The sequence below is a fragment of the Cynocephalus volans genome, chromosome 11 (genome assembly GCF_027409185.1).
Source record: "Cynocephalus volans isolate mCynVol1 chromosome 11, mCynVol1.pri, whole genome shotgun sequence".
NCBI lineage: Eukaryota > Metazoa > Chordata > Mammalia > Dermoptera > Cynocephalidae > Cynocephalus > Cynocephalus volans.
The window spans coordinates 80,733,030-80,751,469 of record NC_084470.1 but is presented as its reverse complement, the minus strand read 5'-3'; the positions used below and the strand labels follow the sequence as shown (position 1 = coordinate 80,751,469).

Genomic DNA, 18,440 nt, shown 5'->3' with positions numbered 1-18,440 from the left:
ATAGAAATTCTTATTTTATCCGTAGTTCAGAAAGTACTAAGGTTGGTCTGTAGGTCAGAAGGCTTGGGGGGAAAATGCCTTTAAAATAATATTTGAAATGATCCATAGACAGTACTTTAATACCTTAGGAATAACCTGGATAGCTGTGAACTATGTACTCATACAAAGAAAAACTCTGTAGAGTCTGCACATTGAAAGAGATGGCTAATGGATCTTTCTCTAGGCATATTTTTTGAGATTCTTTTTGTGTTTGGTAGAATGAGCCATGCCTTTTAAAAAGAAGTTTGAGATGAGAGAGTAGTATTAGAAGACCTGACAGTTTGCGAGGGGAAATGGGAGCTGTCCCTGTGGTCCCATCCACCCTTAGGACTCTCCTCCTCTATCTGGCTTTCTCCCCTTTTCCAGAGCAAGCCTTCAGAAGCCTGAGATTTGTTTTCCAGGACTTGTGGGCTTGTTTGGCTTTTTAAAGTTAATTTTTGTTGAAGTATACACAGATTATAAGCACATAAATAATGAATTCTCATAAACACCATGTAACCACCACCCCAATTAAGAATTGTGCCTTAGAAACACCCCACAGACCCCTCGGGTACACTTTCAGCCACCACCCCCCACGTTGTGACCACCAGCCTGACTTCTGTCACTAGTCATTGGCTTTGCCTGTTTTTGAACATTGTATAACTGAGATAATTAATGTAGTGTGTATTTTTTTGTGCGAGGCTTTGTTCATTCAACATTCTTTTTGGGATATTTTGACTCTCAATGGTAATGCTTAAGATCTCTTTAGGGCACCTTAGAAAAAAATCTCCGGTGAATTGGCACGAGAGCATTAAGCCCTAAAAAGGAACACAGTAATGGAGCTGTGTAAGGGATGGTGGGAAGGGTTGGATGCTGAATAGATCACAGGTGGGCATATTTTCTAAGTACTTTGCTCTTGGTCTTTGCTGATGAGTCCTAAGGTGCAGCCATCAGGACTCCCTTGCCACCTTTGGCACATCCCTTCCCATTTTAACAAGGACTGAACCCTGTGGGTCTGCATTCAGGAGGGATCTCCTGAGCACTGAGTGCTGCAGCTCCTAGGCTCAGTCTCCTGCAGAGGGGAGTCCTTATTACATCAGTGAGCTATACTGACTGGCACAGCATGGGGTGTTTCGTATAGGACTGTGGGATGGGACAGCGGGTCTGCCCGGGAGATGGCCACTCAGCAGTGTGGCTGGCCCTGGTGAGGAGCTCTCTGTGTCCTTGTCAGGTTGTCCCTATTTTCTCCTTAGAAAACAAAGGTTCCAGACTTTATTTAGAGAGCATATCCACCGAGGTTCAGAGTGAGTGGGAGAGGCAGGGCTTATGTGACATGTCAGCCGTTTAATAATTCCAGAAAACTCCAGCTGAGCAAATGGGCAGTGCATTGCTTTTGTTCATTTTGTAGAACAGGATTGCATTAAGAAATCACAGAATGGTTCTGGTTTAACTAACTCATCCCATTGTGGTATGCATCTAAAAAGACATTTCATTGTTCATGATAACAATAACTGCATTAATATTCTGAATTTTCAAGGTTTTTCCTCCCATCATAATATGGAGAACTGCAGCCTGTGCATATCTCAACATGGTAAACATACCAACACTTGAACATTTTCCTGTCTTGGTATTGAGAAAGCAACATAGAATACACAATATTTTGTCACTTAGGAAAAATTTAGTATTTAGAACAAGCATACAAAGTAATTAACACATGAAGTCACTTGATCTAGTCCTTCTTTTTCAGAGTGTGCCAGGAAATTTGGAAGCAGTCATTCTCATTTTGCTTTCAAAATAGGAAAGTGGAGACAAGAAGGAAATATTGAAAATTTAGCCAGACTTTCAGTTCTATAGACCTCAACTTTCCTCATACACCAAGTTCGTAACAGTGAATCTTGTTGTGAGAGTTTGGAGGGCAAGGGGCAGAGTGTCCCAGCTGGCAGTCCATGGCACCACCAATAGATCTCAGATGAACAGAGATATTGACCCCTCAGCCTTTGGGGTGACAGATAGGATGTGGGGCAGCCTGGTTGGTTAACCCCATGAGTCGTGCCAGGAATGTACTGTTTTCTGTGTGTTCCTTGACATGAAACAACTTGGGAAGCGCTGCTTTAACTGGAGTGCTCCTGCACGGCTCCCTAAGGTAGCATTTTAGTGAGGTCTGAATGAGCAGGAGCCAGCATGGGAAGACTTGAACAGCAGAAGAGTGTTCCAGAAAGAGGGAACAAGTGCAGAGGCCTCAAGGTAAGACTTCATCAGGGTGTCCCCGGGACAGAGAGAGGGCAATGAGTGGAGTTGGAACTCAGTGATCTAGACAGGAATGGTGGTGATCCCACTGAGAGGTGGGCAGGGCCAGGTCTTACAGGGCCTTGTCCCCAGCGGGGAGTTTGAATTTTGTTCTGAGTGTTTGGGAAGCCAATGCAGGTTTTTAAACAGGAACATCGTGATCATGATGTAGAAGTGTAAGACCATAGCATTTTAGACTCAGAGGGAAATTAGAAACAAACTAATTCATTCCCCTTCTTTTATTTTTTGTGCCCTGCTATTATTTTTAGTGGCGGTGTTTGTTCCTTTTTTAACTCAGGAACTTAAATACTTTCTTATTTCTTTTCAGCTCTACAGATCTTGATTACTGAATACCCTTCTGTACTAGTTTCCTTGGGCTGCTGTGACAAATTACCACAGACTGTGTGGCTTAAAACCACAGAAGTATGGGCCGGCCCATGGCTCACTTGGGAGAGTGCGGTGCTGATAACACCAAGGCCCCGGGTTCGGATCCCATATACGGATGGCCGGTTCGCTCACTGGCTGAGCGTGGTGCTGACAACACCAAGTCAAGGGTTAAGATCCCCTTACCAGTCATCTTTTAAAAAAAAAAAAAAACCACAGAAGTATATCCTTTCACAGTTTTGGAGTATAGAATGCCAAAATCAAGGTTTAACAGGGTTAGTTCCTTCTGGAGGCTCTGAGGGAGAATCTGTTCCATGCCTCCCTCCTGACTTCTGGCAGTTGCTGGCAATGCTTGACATTCCTTGGCTTATAGACACATCACTCCAATCTCTTCCGCCTTTGTCACATGGCATTCTCTGTCTTTTTGTCCCTGTTCTTCACATGGTGTTTTTATAAGGACATCAATCATTGGATGAGGGCCCACCCTAATCCTGTATGACCTCATCTTAATTTGATTACATCTGCAAAGACCCTATTTCCAAATAAGGTCAAATTCATAGGTTCTGGGGGTTAGGATGTCAACATTTCTTTGTGGGGGACACAATTCAACTCACAGTATCTTCCTTCCGCTACCACCTGGTAGTAATGCCTTCTCCATCTCGTTGATTAACCTCCACTTATTTTAACTGAATCTAGATAGCCATTTCATCTGAACAGTTAATAGGTCAAAATACCACATTAAACAACGCTGTTTGCCCTTTTCACATAGATGAAATGTGGAAATGTTGTCAGAACTGTTGAAGTCTGATGTACCCAAGTACTGTGCTACATGGAATAATTATAAGAAGAAAATGGATTGAAGAGCTCTGTCTCAGCCTTAGACTTGTACCCATTTTCTCATATCCTTTTCTGTCCTAGAAAGGTGTTTTTGTTTTACTTAACCAGCTATTTGGTTTCGCTCATTATTTATTCCCTGCCTTGTACCAGAAATTATTTCAAACATTTCTGTGTGTATGTGTAAAACAAGATGGCATAATTAAAGGTGGGGATAGAAGAAGAGAAAAAAAGGTAGAAACAAAATGAAAATAGAGGCAAGAAGGAGCCACAGGTATGTCCCATCATGCTGGGTGGTCACAGATTTGGATTTCCTAACAGCCGGTATGGAAAGGAAGACTTTGTGAGTTGCACAGTTCCAAGAGTTTCATGGGCCTGTTTTTAAAATCAGCCCTCAGTGCCAGCCTTGGGATCACAGTGAGGCACATTTCAGGGAAAGATGTTCTGCGCAGTGTGGGGGGGGTAGAGGGAAATGTGGCAATTTTATGAGTTGCATGTTTCCATCTCTGCTAATTTTATCTGGTCTGGCGTAAATGTAAAACAATGCCAAAGACAGGATGGATTGCATTTTCTTCAAACAGTTCTTTACGAACATTGTACCTTTCTTAACCTATTTATCGTCCTTACCCTTCCATTTCTTAGGTGTATGTTGGTGATAAGACAAATGATAGTTTTTCTTTCACTTTCTAGAAACATTCTCTTTAGTATTTAGCACTGCCATAGCAATTTATTTTACATAAAGTCATTTATTTTTCCCTAAAAATGGGTGTGTGTGTGTGTATGTGTATGCATTAAAGGATGTGTATGGGTACACATATGTGTGTACGTGTTTGCATATGTGTGTACGTGTTTGCATATGTGTGTATGTGTATGGGTACATATGTGTGTACGTGTTTGCAGACTGTTAGAAAAAACTGCTGGAGCCCGTCTCCTTGCCCTGAGCTCACCTGCTGTCACTCTGCTGTAGAGGGAAGGAGCTCTGATGTATGACTTTTTGAACGTGTGGCCTAGCCATTAATCATTTGAAGGTTAAAATAAACGATTCTTTATATAATTGTAAGGCAAGAGAAAACTGTGAGTTTGCAAACAACGTACAAAAAAGTAAGAAGTGTTCTGCTTGGGACATTTCGAGTTGTCTTTCTGTGATAATGTGACAACTTCTTTGTGCCTCCATGGCTAGGTTTTCTCATTTTACCAGTAGGGATAATAATAGTACCTGTCTCATAGGGTTGTTCTAAGTGCTGAATGGGCTAACCATGTAAAATACTTAGAACCGAGCATGTTGCAGAGTCAGGGTACTCAGGAAGCGCACGCCGTTTCTGTTAACTAATGCTGATGAAGAACATTTGTCTCTTTACATAGCAGCCAGGAGGTGTTTGAGTCTTTATCATAGCTGTTTGCCTAATGATTTGATGTGCTGTTCAAAGACATTTAAAGGTTTTATCCCCCCTCCCCACCTTTTTTTGGATCGGTAGTCCAATGTGTTAGATGTATATTAACGAGCTAATGAACATTTATTTTTATTCTCTACTTAAGGATTAGAGCCTGTAAACTTAAAAAAAAAAAAAAGCAGCAGCATAACTGTTGAATTGTTGGAATTGTCCTTCTGAGGGCTTTTATTAATCTAATTATATAATATCTATAATATCTGTTTTCATAAAAGGGCATTTCCAGCTCTTCCAATTTAAGGCATACAAACTTTCAAGCTACATCAAAGCAGCCAGTCATGCCAACTTCATTTATAAAGTGGAAGAATTGAAAAAAATCATTTCTGTACTCCCTGCAAGAATAAACTTTGAGTGGCCCTAACTAGTACAGCTACCTATATGTGCCAGGCAAGAAATCCTTCTTTCCAAATACTCATTATTCAAATTTCTGTACTCAGAAAGTTACAAAGGGAAGTGATGGTAGTTAAAACACAAAAATATTCACTAGTGAACAAGCCACTTAGTAAGTTTAGTCCCCATGCTAGCATATCATTTCTTTCCTAGCATCTTTCCCACCCATCTTGCCATTATTTTTGTTGTCTGAACTCTTATTGTAAAGTGCAGATAAATTGCAAATCGAGGAAAAGATCAAGGACTTCAGGAAGACAGTGGAGGTAATATGGGAGCTGTGCTCAAACCACACGCAGGACCACCAAATGTAAGGCTTGGGAATGTGGGATTAGTTAACAATTGAAGAAGAGAACTACAGTAATAGTGAAATTGGTGGAAAGTCCTTATTTTGAATGTCAAAGGATCACATGATTGAGAGGCTCTTGAGAAAACATGATGCCCTTGATTATTTTCTGTAGAAATTACCCTTTATGATTCTGCCACAAATGGTGTTATAATGTGGTTTTGTCAGAACAGTTACAAATACAGTGAATATTTGGTTCGTTCTTTATTTTGAGAATTAGTATGTGGTTGTAGTTATAACATATTATTGACATAGACATTTTATCAACTTATTTTTGTAGTTTGTAGTTATTTCAAAGTGAAGGTTTTTTCTTCTTTTTTTGTGACCGGTAAGGGGATCGCAACCCTTGGCTTGGTGTCCTCCCCCCCACCACACTCAGCCAGTGAGTGCACCGGCCATCCCTATATAGGATCCAAACCCGCGGCGGGAGCGCCACTGCGCTCCCAGTGCTGCACTCTCCCAAGTGAGCCACAGGGTCGGCCCTCAAGGTGAAGTTTTAACCTTAAATTTTGGTTTCCAATTTAAGTTGATGTACTTTTATTTTATTTTTTATTTTTATTGGATCAAAATTGATTATACAAATTTTGGGGGTTCAACATTGAGATATGTTGATCAAATCATTATTACTAGCATACATATATTATTACAAATTGTAATTATTCTTTATGCCCCTTGTCCAATCGCTCCCCATCTCCCTCTCCCTCCCCCCTCTAATTACCCTAGATTTCTTCTCTCCTTCTGAAAGAATAATGGTTACTCTGTTGATATGTTGCCTAGATGATCTGTCCAATGCTGAGAGGTGTGATCAGGTCCCCCAATATTATCATAGAGCAGATGCTTCTTCTGTCACTCTGAAATGGGCTTTGTGGAGAGAGATGTCTTCTTCTTTCCTTTATCTCTGCTGGTGACTCTCCTTGTGTCAGTGCACTCCAGTGGTTGGCAGACCATCTGCATGGTGGTTGTGGCATCTAGCCACAGTGGTGGCTGTGGTGGGCCACCCACATGGAAATGATGTTTATGGCATGTTCCTTTGTGTTGGCAATGTGCCTGGTTGTGGGGAGTGTCTGGTCCCTGGCTTCCATGCCTCAGGTCCCCAAGTGGGCCCCAAGGTGCTGGCGTGGTGTGCCTGGTTGTGGGAGGGGGTCCAGTCCCCTTCTCCATGACTCGGGTCCCCCGGTGGACCCCGAGGTGCTGGTATGGTGTGCCTTATTGTGGAAGGGGGTTCCGGTCCACTTCTCCACCACTCGGGTCCCTGGGTGGGCCCTGAGGCACTGACATGGTGTGCCTGGTTTAGGAGGGGAGTCTGGTCCCTGGCTCCATGCCTCAGGTCACCAAGTGGGCCCTGAGGCCCTGGCATTGTGCCTGGTTGGGGGTGGTCTGGTCCCTGGCTGTATGTCCTGGGCCCCTGGGCAGGCCCCGAGGCACTGGCAGTATGCATGGATGTGGGAGTAGGGTCCACTCCCTGTCTCCAAGCCTTGTTTTCCCAGGCAGACCCTGAGGTGCTGGCAGTGTGAGTGGTTGAGGGCAGGGGTCTGGTCCCTGGCTCCATGCCTCATGTCCCCTGGCAGGCCCCAAGGTGCTGGGGGTGTGCCTGGGCCGGAACTAAGTTTTTGTCCTTTGCTTATTTCTAAAATGGGGGAACTTCCTGTGTTAACCAGTACTTGAGCAGTGTGGTTGAGCTAAATTGCTGCTTTGTTGCTGTTTCCCTAGGGAAGGCTTTTTGTGCCGCTCAGGGTTTAATGGTTGACCTTATAGGTACTTACAGCTCTCCAGAGACCCGGTGCACCTGGGTTGTGTAGAAACTCTGATCTGGGCCTGAGTTTTTTAATCAAACTGCACCCCATGCAATTCTTCATTCCCAACCATTCTCTTCTGAGTGGTTCTGCACTGATTGGGGACAGGGTCAGCTGTCCTTGATGTGTCCCAGTGTTCTCTGGGTGGGACTGTCTCCCCTACCACCCGTACTCCAAACACTTCCCATGGGACAGGCCCTGTGCTGTTCCCTTGCGATGACCCACCAGCATCTGAGTGGCTCCCCTTTTTCAGCTGTTCTGGCTACTTGCTCCTGCGTGGTTCCAGGGGAACCCTATTAGTGGTCTTGCTGTCCTGGGGGCCACCAAGGCCCTCTTCTCCCTTGCTGCCTCCAAGTAACTCCATCTGAAGGGCACAGCTGCAGCTTCTGCCTGCTCCTGCCCCATGCGCTCAGCAGTTATAGCCTTAAAGCGGCTGTGGCACAAAACGCTCCCAGCAGTTTTTTCTTTCTCTTATCGTAGTTTCTCCGGCCTTCATGAACTCCGTAGGTCTCTCCTCCTCTTCCCCTGAGCTCCAGCAGCCCGAGATTGGCTGATGTTACATTTTTATAGTTGTAAATTGGTTGATTTGTGGGAGAGGGTGGTGCTGCATATTGTCTATTCCGCCATCTTGACTGGATGATCAACTTCTCTAAGTTGATATACTTTAAGTGATCTTCTTTATGGCCTTAATTATCCTCCACTAATGAGCATCTCCACTATCTGTTTCATCAGAAGTGACACCCCCACCACCACCAAAATTCATGTCCTTCCTAGAACCTCAGAATGTGACCTCATTTGGAAATAAGAGTCATCGCAGATGTAATTAGTTAAGATGAGGTCATGCAGGACTACGGTGGGCCCTTAATCCAATATGGCTGGTGTCCTTAGAAGAAGAGAAGAGACAGATACATCGAGGGAAGATGGCCATGTGATATCACAGACACAGAGGAAGATAACCCTGTGGTGATGGAGTCAGAGCTTGGAGTGATGCATTTACATTTACAAGCCAAGGAACACCGAGGAGTGCCAGCAACACCAGAAGCTAAGAGAAGGCATGTTTTCCTCAGAAGGAACCAACCCTGCCCAAATCCTGATTTTGGACTTGTAGTCTCAGGAACCGTGAAAGAATAAATTTCTCTTGTTTTAAGCCACCAGTTTGTGGTAGTTTGTTACAGCAGCCCTAGGAAACTAATACAGGGGGTTTTCAGAAAATTATTCTACTGATCTGTGGACTAAATGTTGTTTCTCTTAGCCCAGGTCCACAAAATGGTATAAAAGGCCAGTTGGAAATTGGATGAAAAGTTATTTCACTGGCCCACACTGCATATGGCTTTAATAACTTTTATCTTGCAACCTTGTCTGTATTAAATTAGCAGTTTCTTGTTCAAAGAGATTGAGTATCTCTGTTAATGACTGAGCTGGAAATGTTTTTCATGTAGAATATCAGCAGACAATTCTGTGTTCATCTGTGCATCAGTTGGTATTGGTTTTTCATGGCAACTGAGATTCAGGATAGGAATTTCACTAGCACCTTCTATCTAAAGCCAATGCATTACTGTTTAGATCAGACTATATAAATGTGTTTTGGGCAGAGGATCCTGAAATTTAGAATTGGTTCTTCTTTTCAACAGTGAGGAATGATGATATGTCATTATCATCAATGTCCTTTAAAAAGAAAGCTGATGTACTGCTTGGTACCAGATAGAACTGAGAGTGTGTGTGCACGTGCATATGTGTGTGTAGTATCCTATGAGATTAAAAGGCCAAGCTAGCCAGTAAACTGTGTCAACCAGTATGAAATGTCTTGAATTTCCTCACTAGAGTCTTGTCCTATATTATCAGTTGTTGGCTGTAGTCTCAGTATGTTATGCCTGGCAGGCTGCTAGGTTTGGGCAGAGGAAATGAAACCTAGTCAGTCACTATGAGATTTATAGTAGACCTGCTATTGCAGGAAGTGGTGAAAAGTTGATTGATAGTTTGAGACAAAACTCTACAGCAAGAAACAGGATATATGCTTTCCATTTATACTCAATTTTCCCCCCTACTTTTCAGGGATCTTTTTGCACTTTGTTTTGGCTGTTTCATAATGCTGTGGGTCCTTTTTTTTTTTCCCCCTAAACTCAGTCAGCAAATGTAAAATAATTGAGGAAATTTTATATAAGCATAACCATGGTAAAGGCATGCACTTTCAGCTGTTACTATTACTCTTTCATGGTAGTTTTGTTTATTGTAACTTGCTAGCAATCTTTAATTTTTAAAAATATCCTACAAATAGGATATTATTTCATATATGTAAAAAAAAATGAAAGTTTTTTTTTTTTTTTCTTTAAGTTACATGGTAGGATTACATTTTCAATAACTTTTCTAAAGAAAACCTGTTTAGGTGTAATTTTATTAAAATATGATGTTAGTATGATCTGATTGTCAGGTCTCTTAAATGCTGAGTCTCTTCACTATTTTTAATAGGTAGGTGATCTTCACTTAGATATAAAATATATACTGTAAGTACAACTAGTCACTCAGCATATGTGTTTGTCAAGTATATCATGACACACCTGGCATTTGTAAGAGTCTGGCTATCTAATAATGCCATTTGGCAAAGCTTTTTGACATAACTAGCCTGGTGTGTTTTGAGTGTGACAGAGAAAAACCACTAACTACCTGAAATGAGCTGCTTTCTGAAATGGTCAGGTCATTACAGATGTACATTCTATAATTTACAAGGAGTGGCAGATTAGAACCAACTCTGATTTTAACCAGTGGTTACAAGAACAAAACAGCTACTTTTTCATGGCTTAATTTTTTTTTTTTTTTGACCAGTAAGGGGATCGCAATCCTCGGCACGGTGTGGTCTGCACCATGCTCAGCCAGTGAGCACACCGGCCATCCCTATATAGGATCTGAACCTGTGGCCTTGGCGCTCCCAGCGCCGCACTCTCCCGAGTGAGCCACGGGGCCAGCCCCATGGCTTAATTTTTTCCCCAAAGAAATAATTTCCTTTTTTGTGAATAGTAACTGCTAAATTATCTAAAAACAAACTCAACTTTCATTCCTCAGATTGTTGGGTCACATTCTACACCAGTGCTATTTTGAAATTTTAATCACTTTTTATCATAGCATCCTTTAGGGGGGAGAGTTCAGAATGCTTCTTCTAGAAATTTAAAGTTTCTATCAGAACTTTAGTATTAATTTAGAAAACTAGCTAGCTTGAGGCAGTAGAAGTGGGATAAGAAACAGAAATGAATCAGCTTGGTTAAGGATCAAAAATGAACATTTAATTCATTTCAATAATGAACATATAAATTTACTCAATTTTTTTTACGTTTCTTATATAAACTAGTCACTTTAAACATAATGTAATGCTAAAAGTTTGAAACAAACTTTCCTGAAGGATGAAAACTCCCATCCCCTGGTTATAGGCAGGAGTTCCTGTTTGAGTCACACAGCCCATCCTCACGACTTTCCTGCCTTTTAAAGTTGACACTTGTAGTTTCAGTTTGTGGGATACGCTTTCTTAAAAGAACCAGGAGAACAGGTGAGAAACTTCGAAATTCCACATTTATACTGTTATAAAAGACAGGATATAATATTTGTATAGTAGACAATAACAAAATTCCGAATAGTTTCAACTTGAGAATCGATATATCTAATGTATTCAGTAATATTCACAAAAATAATTCACGTTCTTCTCTCCTTTTCTAAACCTCTGTAGTAAAAGCTGAGATGTATGCTTCAGTTAACGTTGCTAAGCTAAAGCTGTTAGTCACAGTTGCTTTGGGGAATTCTGGACCTTGTGCAAGTCAGAACCTGCTCATTTGGAAGATGCTGAGCAGAGCTCAAATTGGGAAGAAGTGAAGAATGTGGTCCTAGGAAATGAAACTTTTCAGAGCATTGGTATTCCCCGGGAGGCTGTGGTGGAGACGGAAGAGTGCTGGGGTTCTAGTCTTAACTGTCCCGCGTTAGCCGGGTATACTCCAGCGGCTCTTTCGACCCCTCCAAGCTTCTGGTTCCTCGTCTGTAACTCAGAGATGATAGGGAAACTGATTGACAGGCTGGTGTTAGGAGCAAGTGCAGTGATGTGTATGGAACAGCATCCTGTGTCTATTGTGTAAGGTGTTTGCCAAGACTACTAAAAATGAGATATGTGGTCATTGAAGTAAAAGCTTTTATTTTAACTTTTTATTTCTAATATTATAGTTTCATAGGAGGCACTGTCCTCTTTCCCAAGCATATCTCTCTTTATACCTTATAGCTGTGTGTCACTACCTAGCAAGAACTTCCCTTCATTGAGAAATATGGCGATGAACTAGTGTCTAGGCTGACTGGGCCTTGGGCCAGAGACGTTTTAAACTGGTCCACCAGCTCTGACCGAATTGTTTACCAGTGGTAGTCAGACATTGTCTACAACTATCTCGGACATGGGTGCAAATTATATTGCAGCCATCTTATTCTATAACTATGCTTTTAAAAATGTCTCAAACTGATGAAAGTTCAAGCAGGGTTTGTAACCCTTTGGTGAATTCTTTACCTAACTCCACATGGTCTTACTTGGGTTTTCCTCTTTACTCTTAGCCACCTCCCCTTTTCTAGGCTCTCTGGAAATTCTTGCACTGAAAAACCCAGGACTTTTCTTGCTTAAGAAAAAGTTACCCATCAGTGATAGATGAGGCTCTTGTCCTGATCACCCCACTGTGTGCCTCCCACCCACCACTGGACACACAGTGGTAACTCTGTGTTCTGATTAAATGTGTGAAGGGACATCGGGGGAAAAGGAGACACATCCCTGCACAAACTCATTATTACGCTAAATATTTTGAGAAAAAAAGGGTCTCAGATACACGTAGGCTCTTAGGTGAAAAATACCATCTTGGTTCAGTATTTCCCATTGTACCATCCATTCACGTAAGCTCTACTAAAATGAAGCCTCAAATGAGTTTAGCTTGTAGACACACACTCATCCAGTTGGTCTCAGGCCACTGAATGTTTTGTACAGTCATCTGGTCTTTGGAAATAGGGAAACAGAAGCCATGTCTGTGTGCTTACCGTTTTCACTCGCTGCCACCTTTTTCAGCAGCCACACAGATTCTCCCCTTCAGAATAGTGAAGAGGTGGTCTTCGGAGAACTGTGATTTGCGTTGTGTTGGTTCTTTTACAAACAAAACAACTGAATGCATCCAAGTTAATAATGGAGAAATTTACCTATCCAATACAATGTAATGTTATAAATCTAGCCGGTAATTTAGAAAAAAGAATCCTCTGAAGTAATATGAAATAATTTTCTGATGAAAAGGCACCCCATGCTGCTCTCTGATACTCCCCCCCCCCCACTTTTTTGTACATTTTAGGATTGTGAACAAGCATTACATTCACACAGGTTTAAAAATAAAACAATATGCAGTGAAAAGTTTTCTTCTCCCCATCCTCTCTATCATCCCTCATCTTTCCAGCCCCCCCAATAAGTTATTGTTTTCTGTCACTTTCCAGAGTTTATTAATAAGATACAAACAATACAAATATGTATATCTTTCCTGTTTTTTCCTTTTTTATATAAAAGGTAGCATATATATGCGGTGTGCCTTTTGTTGTTGTTAAACAGTATATTTGGATTTTCCCATGAAGAGAGCATCATTCCTTGTACAGCTGTAGGCTATTTCTTTGTATGGATATACCATAACTTATTTAGACAGTCTCATATCAAGGACATCTGATCGTTTCCTATTTTGGGGTATTTAAAAACCAATGTTGTAAATAATCTCAGACCTATATGGTGTAGCATATGGGCTGCATATGTTTAGTTTCCAGACATGGACTTGCTCGGTCATGGTATGTACATTTTCAATTTTGAGAGTTATTGCCAAGTTCTCTTTCATGGGGGTTATAGCTATTTAATCTCACTCCAATAGTGCATGAAAGTGCCTTTTCTCCCACAGCCTTGCTAACGGAATGTTATCAAATGTTTGGATTTTTGCCAATCTGATAGATGAAAAATATATCTCAATATGACTTTAATTTGTATTTCTCCTATTTGACTGAAGTTGAGCATCTTTTTATGTATTTGAGTTATTTGTATTTACTTTTCTGAGCATTTTCTGCTTGTATATTTTGTGTATTTTTCTGTTGGATTGTTAGATCCATTTTTAGGAATTTTGTTAGGACTTAGGCCTTGGTCTATGAAATTCATTGCAAATTTTTTCCAATTTTGCATTAGTCCTTGACCCCCCTGCCCCCAACAGAAGTTGTTGTTTTTTATTTAGTTATCAGTCTTTTCTTTTGTGGCTTTTGAATGTTGAGTCATACTTAGAAAGGCCTTCCTCATTCTAGGGTCATAAAGGAAATCTCCAATGTTTTCTCACAGGACTTTAATACTGTTTTAGTCCATTTTGTGTTGCTATAACAGAAATACCTGAGACTGGGTAATTTATAAGGAAAAGAGGTTTATTTGGCTTATGATTCTGGGACAGCTGCATTTGGCGCAGGCCTCAGGCTGCCTCTACTCATGGCAGAAAGTGGCAGGCAGCCAGCGGGTACAAGCAGATCACATGGCCAGAGGAAGCAAGAGAGAGAGAGAAGGTGCCAGGGTCCTTTAAATAATCAGCTCTAGGGGGAACTAATAGAGCGAGAACTCACTCATTACTTCCCCCTCTCCTAGGGAGAGCATTAATCCATTCATGAGGGATCTGCGCCCATGACTCAATCAGTTTCCAACAGTAACACATTGGGGATCAAATTTCCACGAGTTTTGGAAGGGACAACACATCCAAACTCCATGAAATACCTTTATTTTTTACCTATATATCTGTGATCTGTGTAGGGACTTACCCTGGTATGCCATGTGAAGTAGGTATTCAGCTTTGCTTTATTATTTTTTGATGCTACATACTCCGTTGTCCCCAGGCCAATGAGTGACTAGCCCTAATATTTCTTCTTAAAATGTTTTTCAAGGTCCAAAAAGTTGGCAGCTCTTGCAGAAGCCTTAAAGGAGGTCTCCCTTACAAAGGCCCAGCTGGGACTAGAACTGGAAGAACTGGAAGAAGCGGCACTTCTTGTCCAGGAGGAGGAAACTGCGTCACAAGCAGCCCCTTCCCTTTCCCGGCAGCAGACAGTTTGCTCCGGTTCCGAGGCGAGTGATTCGGAGGAATCGGACAGCACCGCATCATCTGGAACCGGGGATTCCGATTCGGAACAAGAGGAGCTCGAAGACCGTCACCCTGAGACAGACAGTTCTTTGCGAGGTCCCTTTCTCGAAGAAAGCAGTGCCCCGCTTATTGACGGAGGTGGGAGGTGCAGAAGCTGGGCCTTGCAGGGGTGTGGTGGTGGACGGGGAGGGCCGCCCGCTTCCTCCCGGGCTCCTGGAGCGCCAGGGCCTCTGATAGAGGAGCTGGGGGAGAGCCTGCAGAGCTCACTGCAGGTCTCCGAGCCCAAGGGCGTCGCAGCTGCAAACCACAGCCATGTGCAGGAGGGAGGCAGCCAGCAGACACCGAGTAGTTGACTCCGTTTTATTCTTTGTCGAGAATTAGGTCACATTTGGCTTCATTCACCGAGTTAGAATTCCTCATTTTCACTCTGTACTTTTTCTTGGTATATACAACATTGTTTTTCAGTGAGCCGATATTTACACCATTTGCTTTCCTTGGTGCAACTTTATTTTTAAAGTTCTAAAGTATTTTTTACCAAAGTGTAGCTAATATTTAAAGATGAACACAATAGTTCTAATGCCAGAGTCTCTAGAACGTAGAGCCCATTAATATTTTTATTTTAGTTTTACTGACGAATCCTTGACAAACAATAAACTGCACACATTTGAGTGTACAGCGTAGTGAGTGTTGGCACACACATACACCAAGTAGACCGTCACCACAGTCAAAGTGAGGAACTTAGCTGTCACCCTATGTGTCCTCGTGCCCTTTTGTGACCCTCCCCGTCCTTGCATGCCACCCACCCCCATCCCCCAGGCAGCCACTCATCTGCTTTCTGTCATACATTAATTTGCATTTCCTAGAATTTTAGAGAAATTGAATCATGCAATATGTATGCCTTTTTTGTCAGGCTTAATTCACTTGGTATAATTATTTTGAGACTCACCCACATGGTAACCTGTGTCAGAGTTGTGATTTGTCCATTCTCCTGTTGATGGACATTTCCAGTTTTTGGCAGTTACAAGTAAAGCTGTTGTGAACATTTGTGTACAAGTCTTTGTGTGGACATATGCTTTCAGTTCTCTTAGGTAAATAGCTGGGAGTGGAATGACTGAGCCGTATGGTAGGTATATGTTTAATGTTGTAAGAAAACATCGAACTGTTCTCCAACGTGGCTGTACCATTTTACATTCCTACCAGTAGCATATGAGAGTGCCAGTTCTTCCACGTGCTTGTCATCACTTGGTGTGGTCAGTCTTTAAGTTTTCACCATTCTAAAAGATGTGTAGAGGTATCTCATTGTGGTTTTACTTTGTGTTCCTAACACTTAAGGTGTTGAATACTTTTTAATATGCTTATTTGACATCCACATATCTTTTTTGAATTGTCTGTTCAAATCTACCAACTTTGTTTTTAAAAGCTGGTTTTGTTTTCTTATTTTTGAGAGTTCTTTATAAATTCTGGATACAAGCCCTCATTTTGAGTCATGTTTTTCTGCTGCTTTGCATGCCTTGTAATCTTTGATCAGATGTCAGACTTGTTATTTTACCTTGTTGGGTGATGGAGATGTATTCTTAGATATTTTTTAGCTGTGTTTTGGGATGTAGTTTAGTGACTTGGAAATTGATTGATCCTTGTGGGTCGCCTTTGTAATTTGATAGGCAGGTCTGGAGCAGTTTATTCCTCATTGCTGATTTCCCTGAGTACTCTATCCATGCCCCATGAATTATGAATTTTTCCAGTCCAGCTGATTGAAGAAGGCACTGTATCCTCTAGTCCTTTCAGATGGTTCTTTCCCGGCCCTTATGGCTAAGTACTCTCCTGAATGTTAGAGGGGAACTCTCTCCAGATATCTGGGGTTCTCTTTGCAGCTGTCTCCTCTCTGGAATCCTATACTACAAACACTAGCTGCCTTGGTCTCCCTAAGCCCTCAGCTCTCTCTCTTGAACTCCGGAGTCCACTGGGTTCTGCATGGGTTGCCCCTCCCTGCATGTCCAAGAAAGTCTTCGGAGGCATTAGGTGGGGCAATCCTAGGGTTTACCTTGCTTGTTCCCTTTCCCTTGGGATCACTGTCTTTCATTGCCTGATGTTCAGTGTCTTGAAAAACATTGTTTCATGTATTCTTCCTGTTTTTTAGTTATGTGAGGTGGGAGAGTAGATTTGGTCCCTGTTAGTCCATCTTGAATGGAAGTGTAAGTTTCCCTTAATATTTTAAATGTGAATTTTCGCACTGGAATGTAAGCTGCAGGGGGAGGTGGGGCTTGTGTCGTGTCTTGTTACTACTCAGTCATCAGCACCCATATTTTTAGTGCTCCATAAATATTTGTGGAATGAATGACCAAGTGAAATAAACCAATTTGCTTTGGAGAGGAGATGAAATAAAATCTGATATGTATTAATCTCAGTAGCGTTTTTTTATTCCAAGAAAGGGTATGATCCCTTTTACTTTGGGGTTTATAAATGTTGCGAGTATCTGTATTTCTGATGTAAAAAAAAAAGTTCCAGTTTGTATTAACGTGATAGCTGGGGTGACTATGCCACCTGAAATCATGTCAACACCTGAACACTATAACAGCTTTGTCAGAATATGTTCAAGACTTTTCTCAGGCTCCCTGGAGAGCTTCAGAATCCCTGTGACCACTGCAAACACATCTGTCCTCAGTAAGACATTACGGCTATTCAAAGCCAGTATGAAAAAGCATTATTCTATACTCCCCTTGTTTACTTCCAGTAAAGTCAAGCAAGTTAAGCAAATCCACTCTTGTCTAAAAGTTTAAAGCCATGGAAGTTTTCTTCCTTCCATCAGTTTCTGTCCTTACTTAGGAATCTTGACAGGATCTACTTCAGTGAGAACTTGTCTTGGGTGGAGAAACCTGTTACTCCCTTCCTCAAAGAAGGAGCAAACATGATCCTTCTCAGCCATCCTCAAAGCCAAGGAGCTCCTCGAGCAGCTCGTGAGTATTACAGACAGTGTGAGTGAGATCCTTAATTTCACACTCCACGTCTGCAGCATTTCTTTTACCCTCTCTTTGTTCACAGGGGTTAACGCTTTGTTATATATCACATTACTCTGCCTTTGTTATATCACATTACTCTGTCTTTGTTTAAGAGAGGCTAAGAACTCTATACCACACTACATATGTAACCCCAAACATGCCCAAAGGTGCAGCCTTTTTTTTTTTTTTAAACTACACAACCTGCCAAGCAACTTTAGGGATCTCCTCTAACCAGATGAGTTTCTCAGGAACCCTGGGTGATGGGAGAAAAAGATAAGTTGGGGGAAGAACAGGAAAGAGGCCTCTGGGACTGCCTAGTTGCAGCTCAGTGGGGTTAAGACGTGGAGTCCCAGAGCCACAGCTCAGGTGGGATCGATCCACAGTGGGGTACTCCAAACTCCGAATCTTTCCCTTCATCTTGAAAATGGGAGAACTCCTTTTATCACTTATCTTACAGGACTATGAGAATATATGCTCAAAACACTTTACAAAAACTGGAAAGTATTCGACCAACATAGGAGTTTATTGTTCTTGTCTGACTTTGCAGAGCTGAACAGGACTCCAGTTAGTTAGCTACCTACCAACAGGCGGCTGGGGGAGCCAGCCCTGGGAAGATGAGTGAGCCCTGTGATCGCTTCAGAGGCATGCTCGTGGTAAAAGTCTACACGGTTCAGATTAGATAGAAATATTATATCAGTGAATCACAGCACTGCCTCATCCAGGCTTGCATTATCATTGACCTACTTTTCTATGTTCTGTCTCTCCTCTCGCATTATCTTTGAAGTATAATGCGGGGAGTGCTGTGGGCATGG

At 42.0% G+C, this 18,440-nt stretch overlaps 1 protein-coding gene across 1 annotated transcript in view; it reads left to right on the top strand.

Moving 5' to 3' along the window:
- The window catches only part of SHQ1 (SHQ1, H/ACA ribonucleoprotein assembly factor), a 106,937-nt gene extending 89,906 nt beyond the window's left edge, over positions 1 to 17,031 (top strand). The window contains exon 11 of the mRNA XM_063114575.1: positions 14,439 to 17,031. Within this exon, the coding sequence (XP_062970645.1) occupies positions 14,439 to 14,985 (547 nt within the window). The 3' untranslated portion in view covers positions 14,986 to 17,031. The remainder of the gene's footprint in view (positions 1 to 14,438) is intronic.
- The last annotated feature ends 1,409 nt before the right edge of the window (positions 17,032 to 18,440 follow it).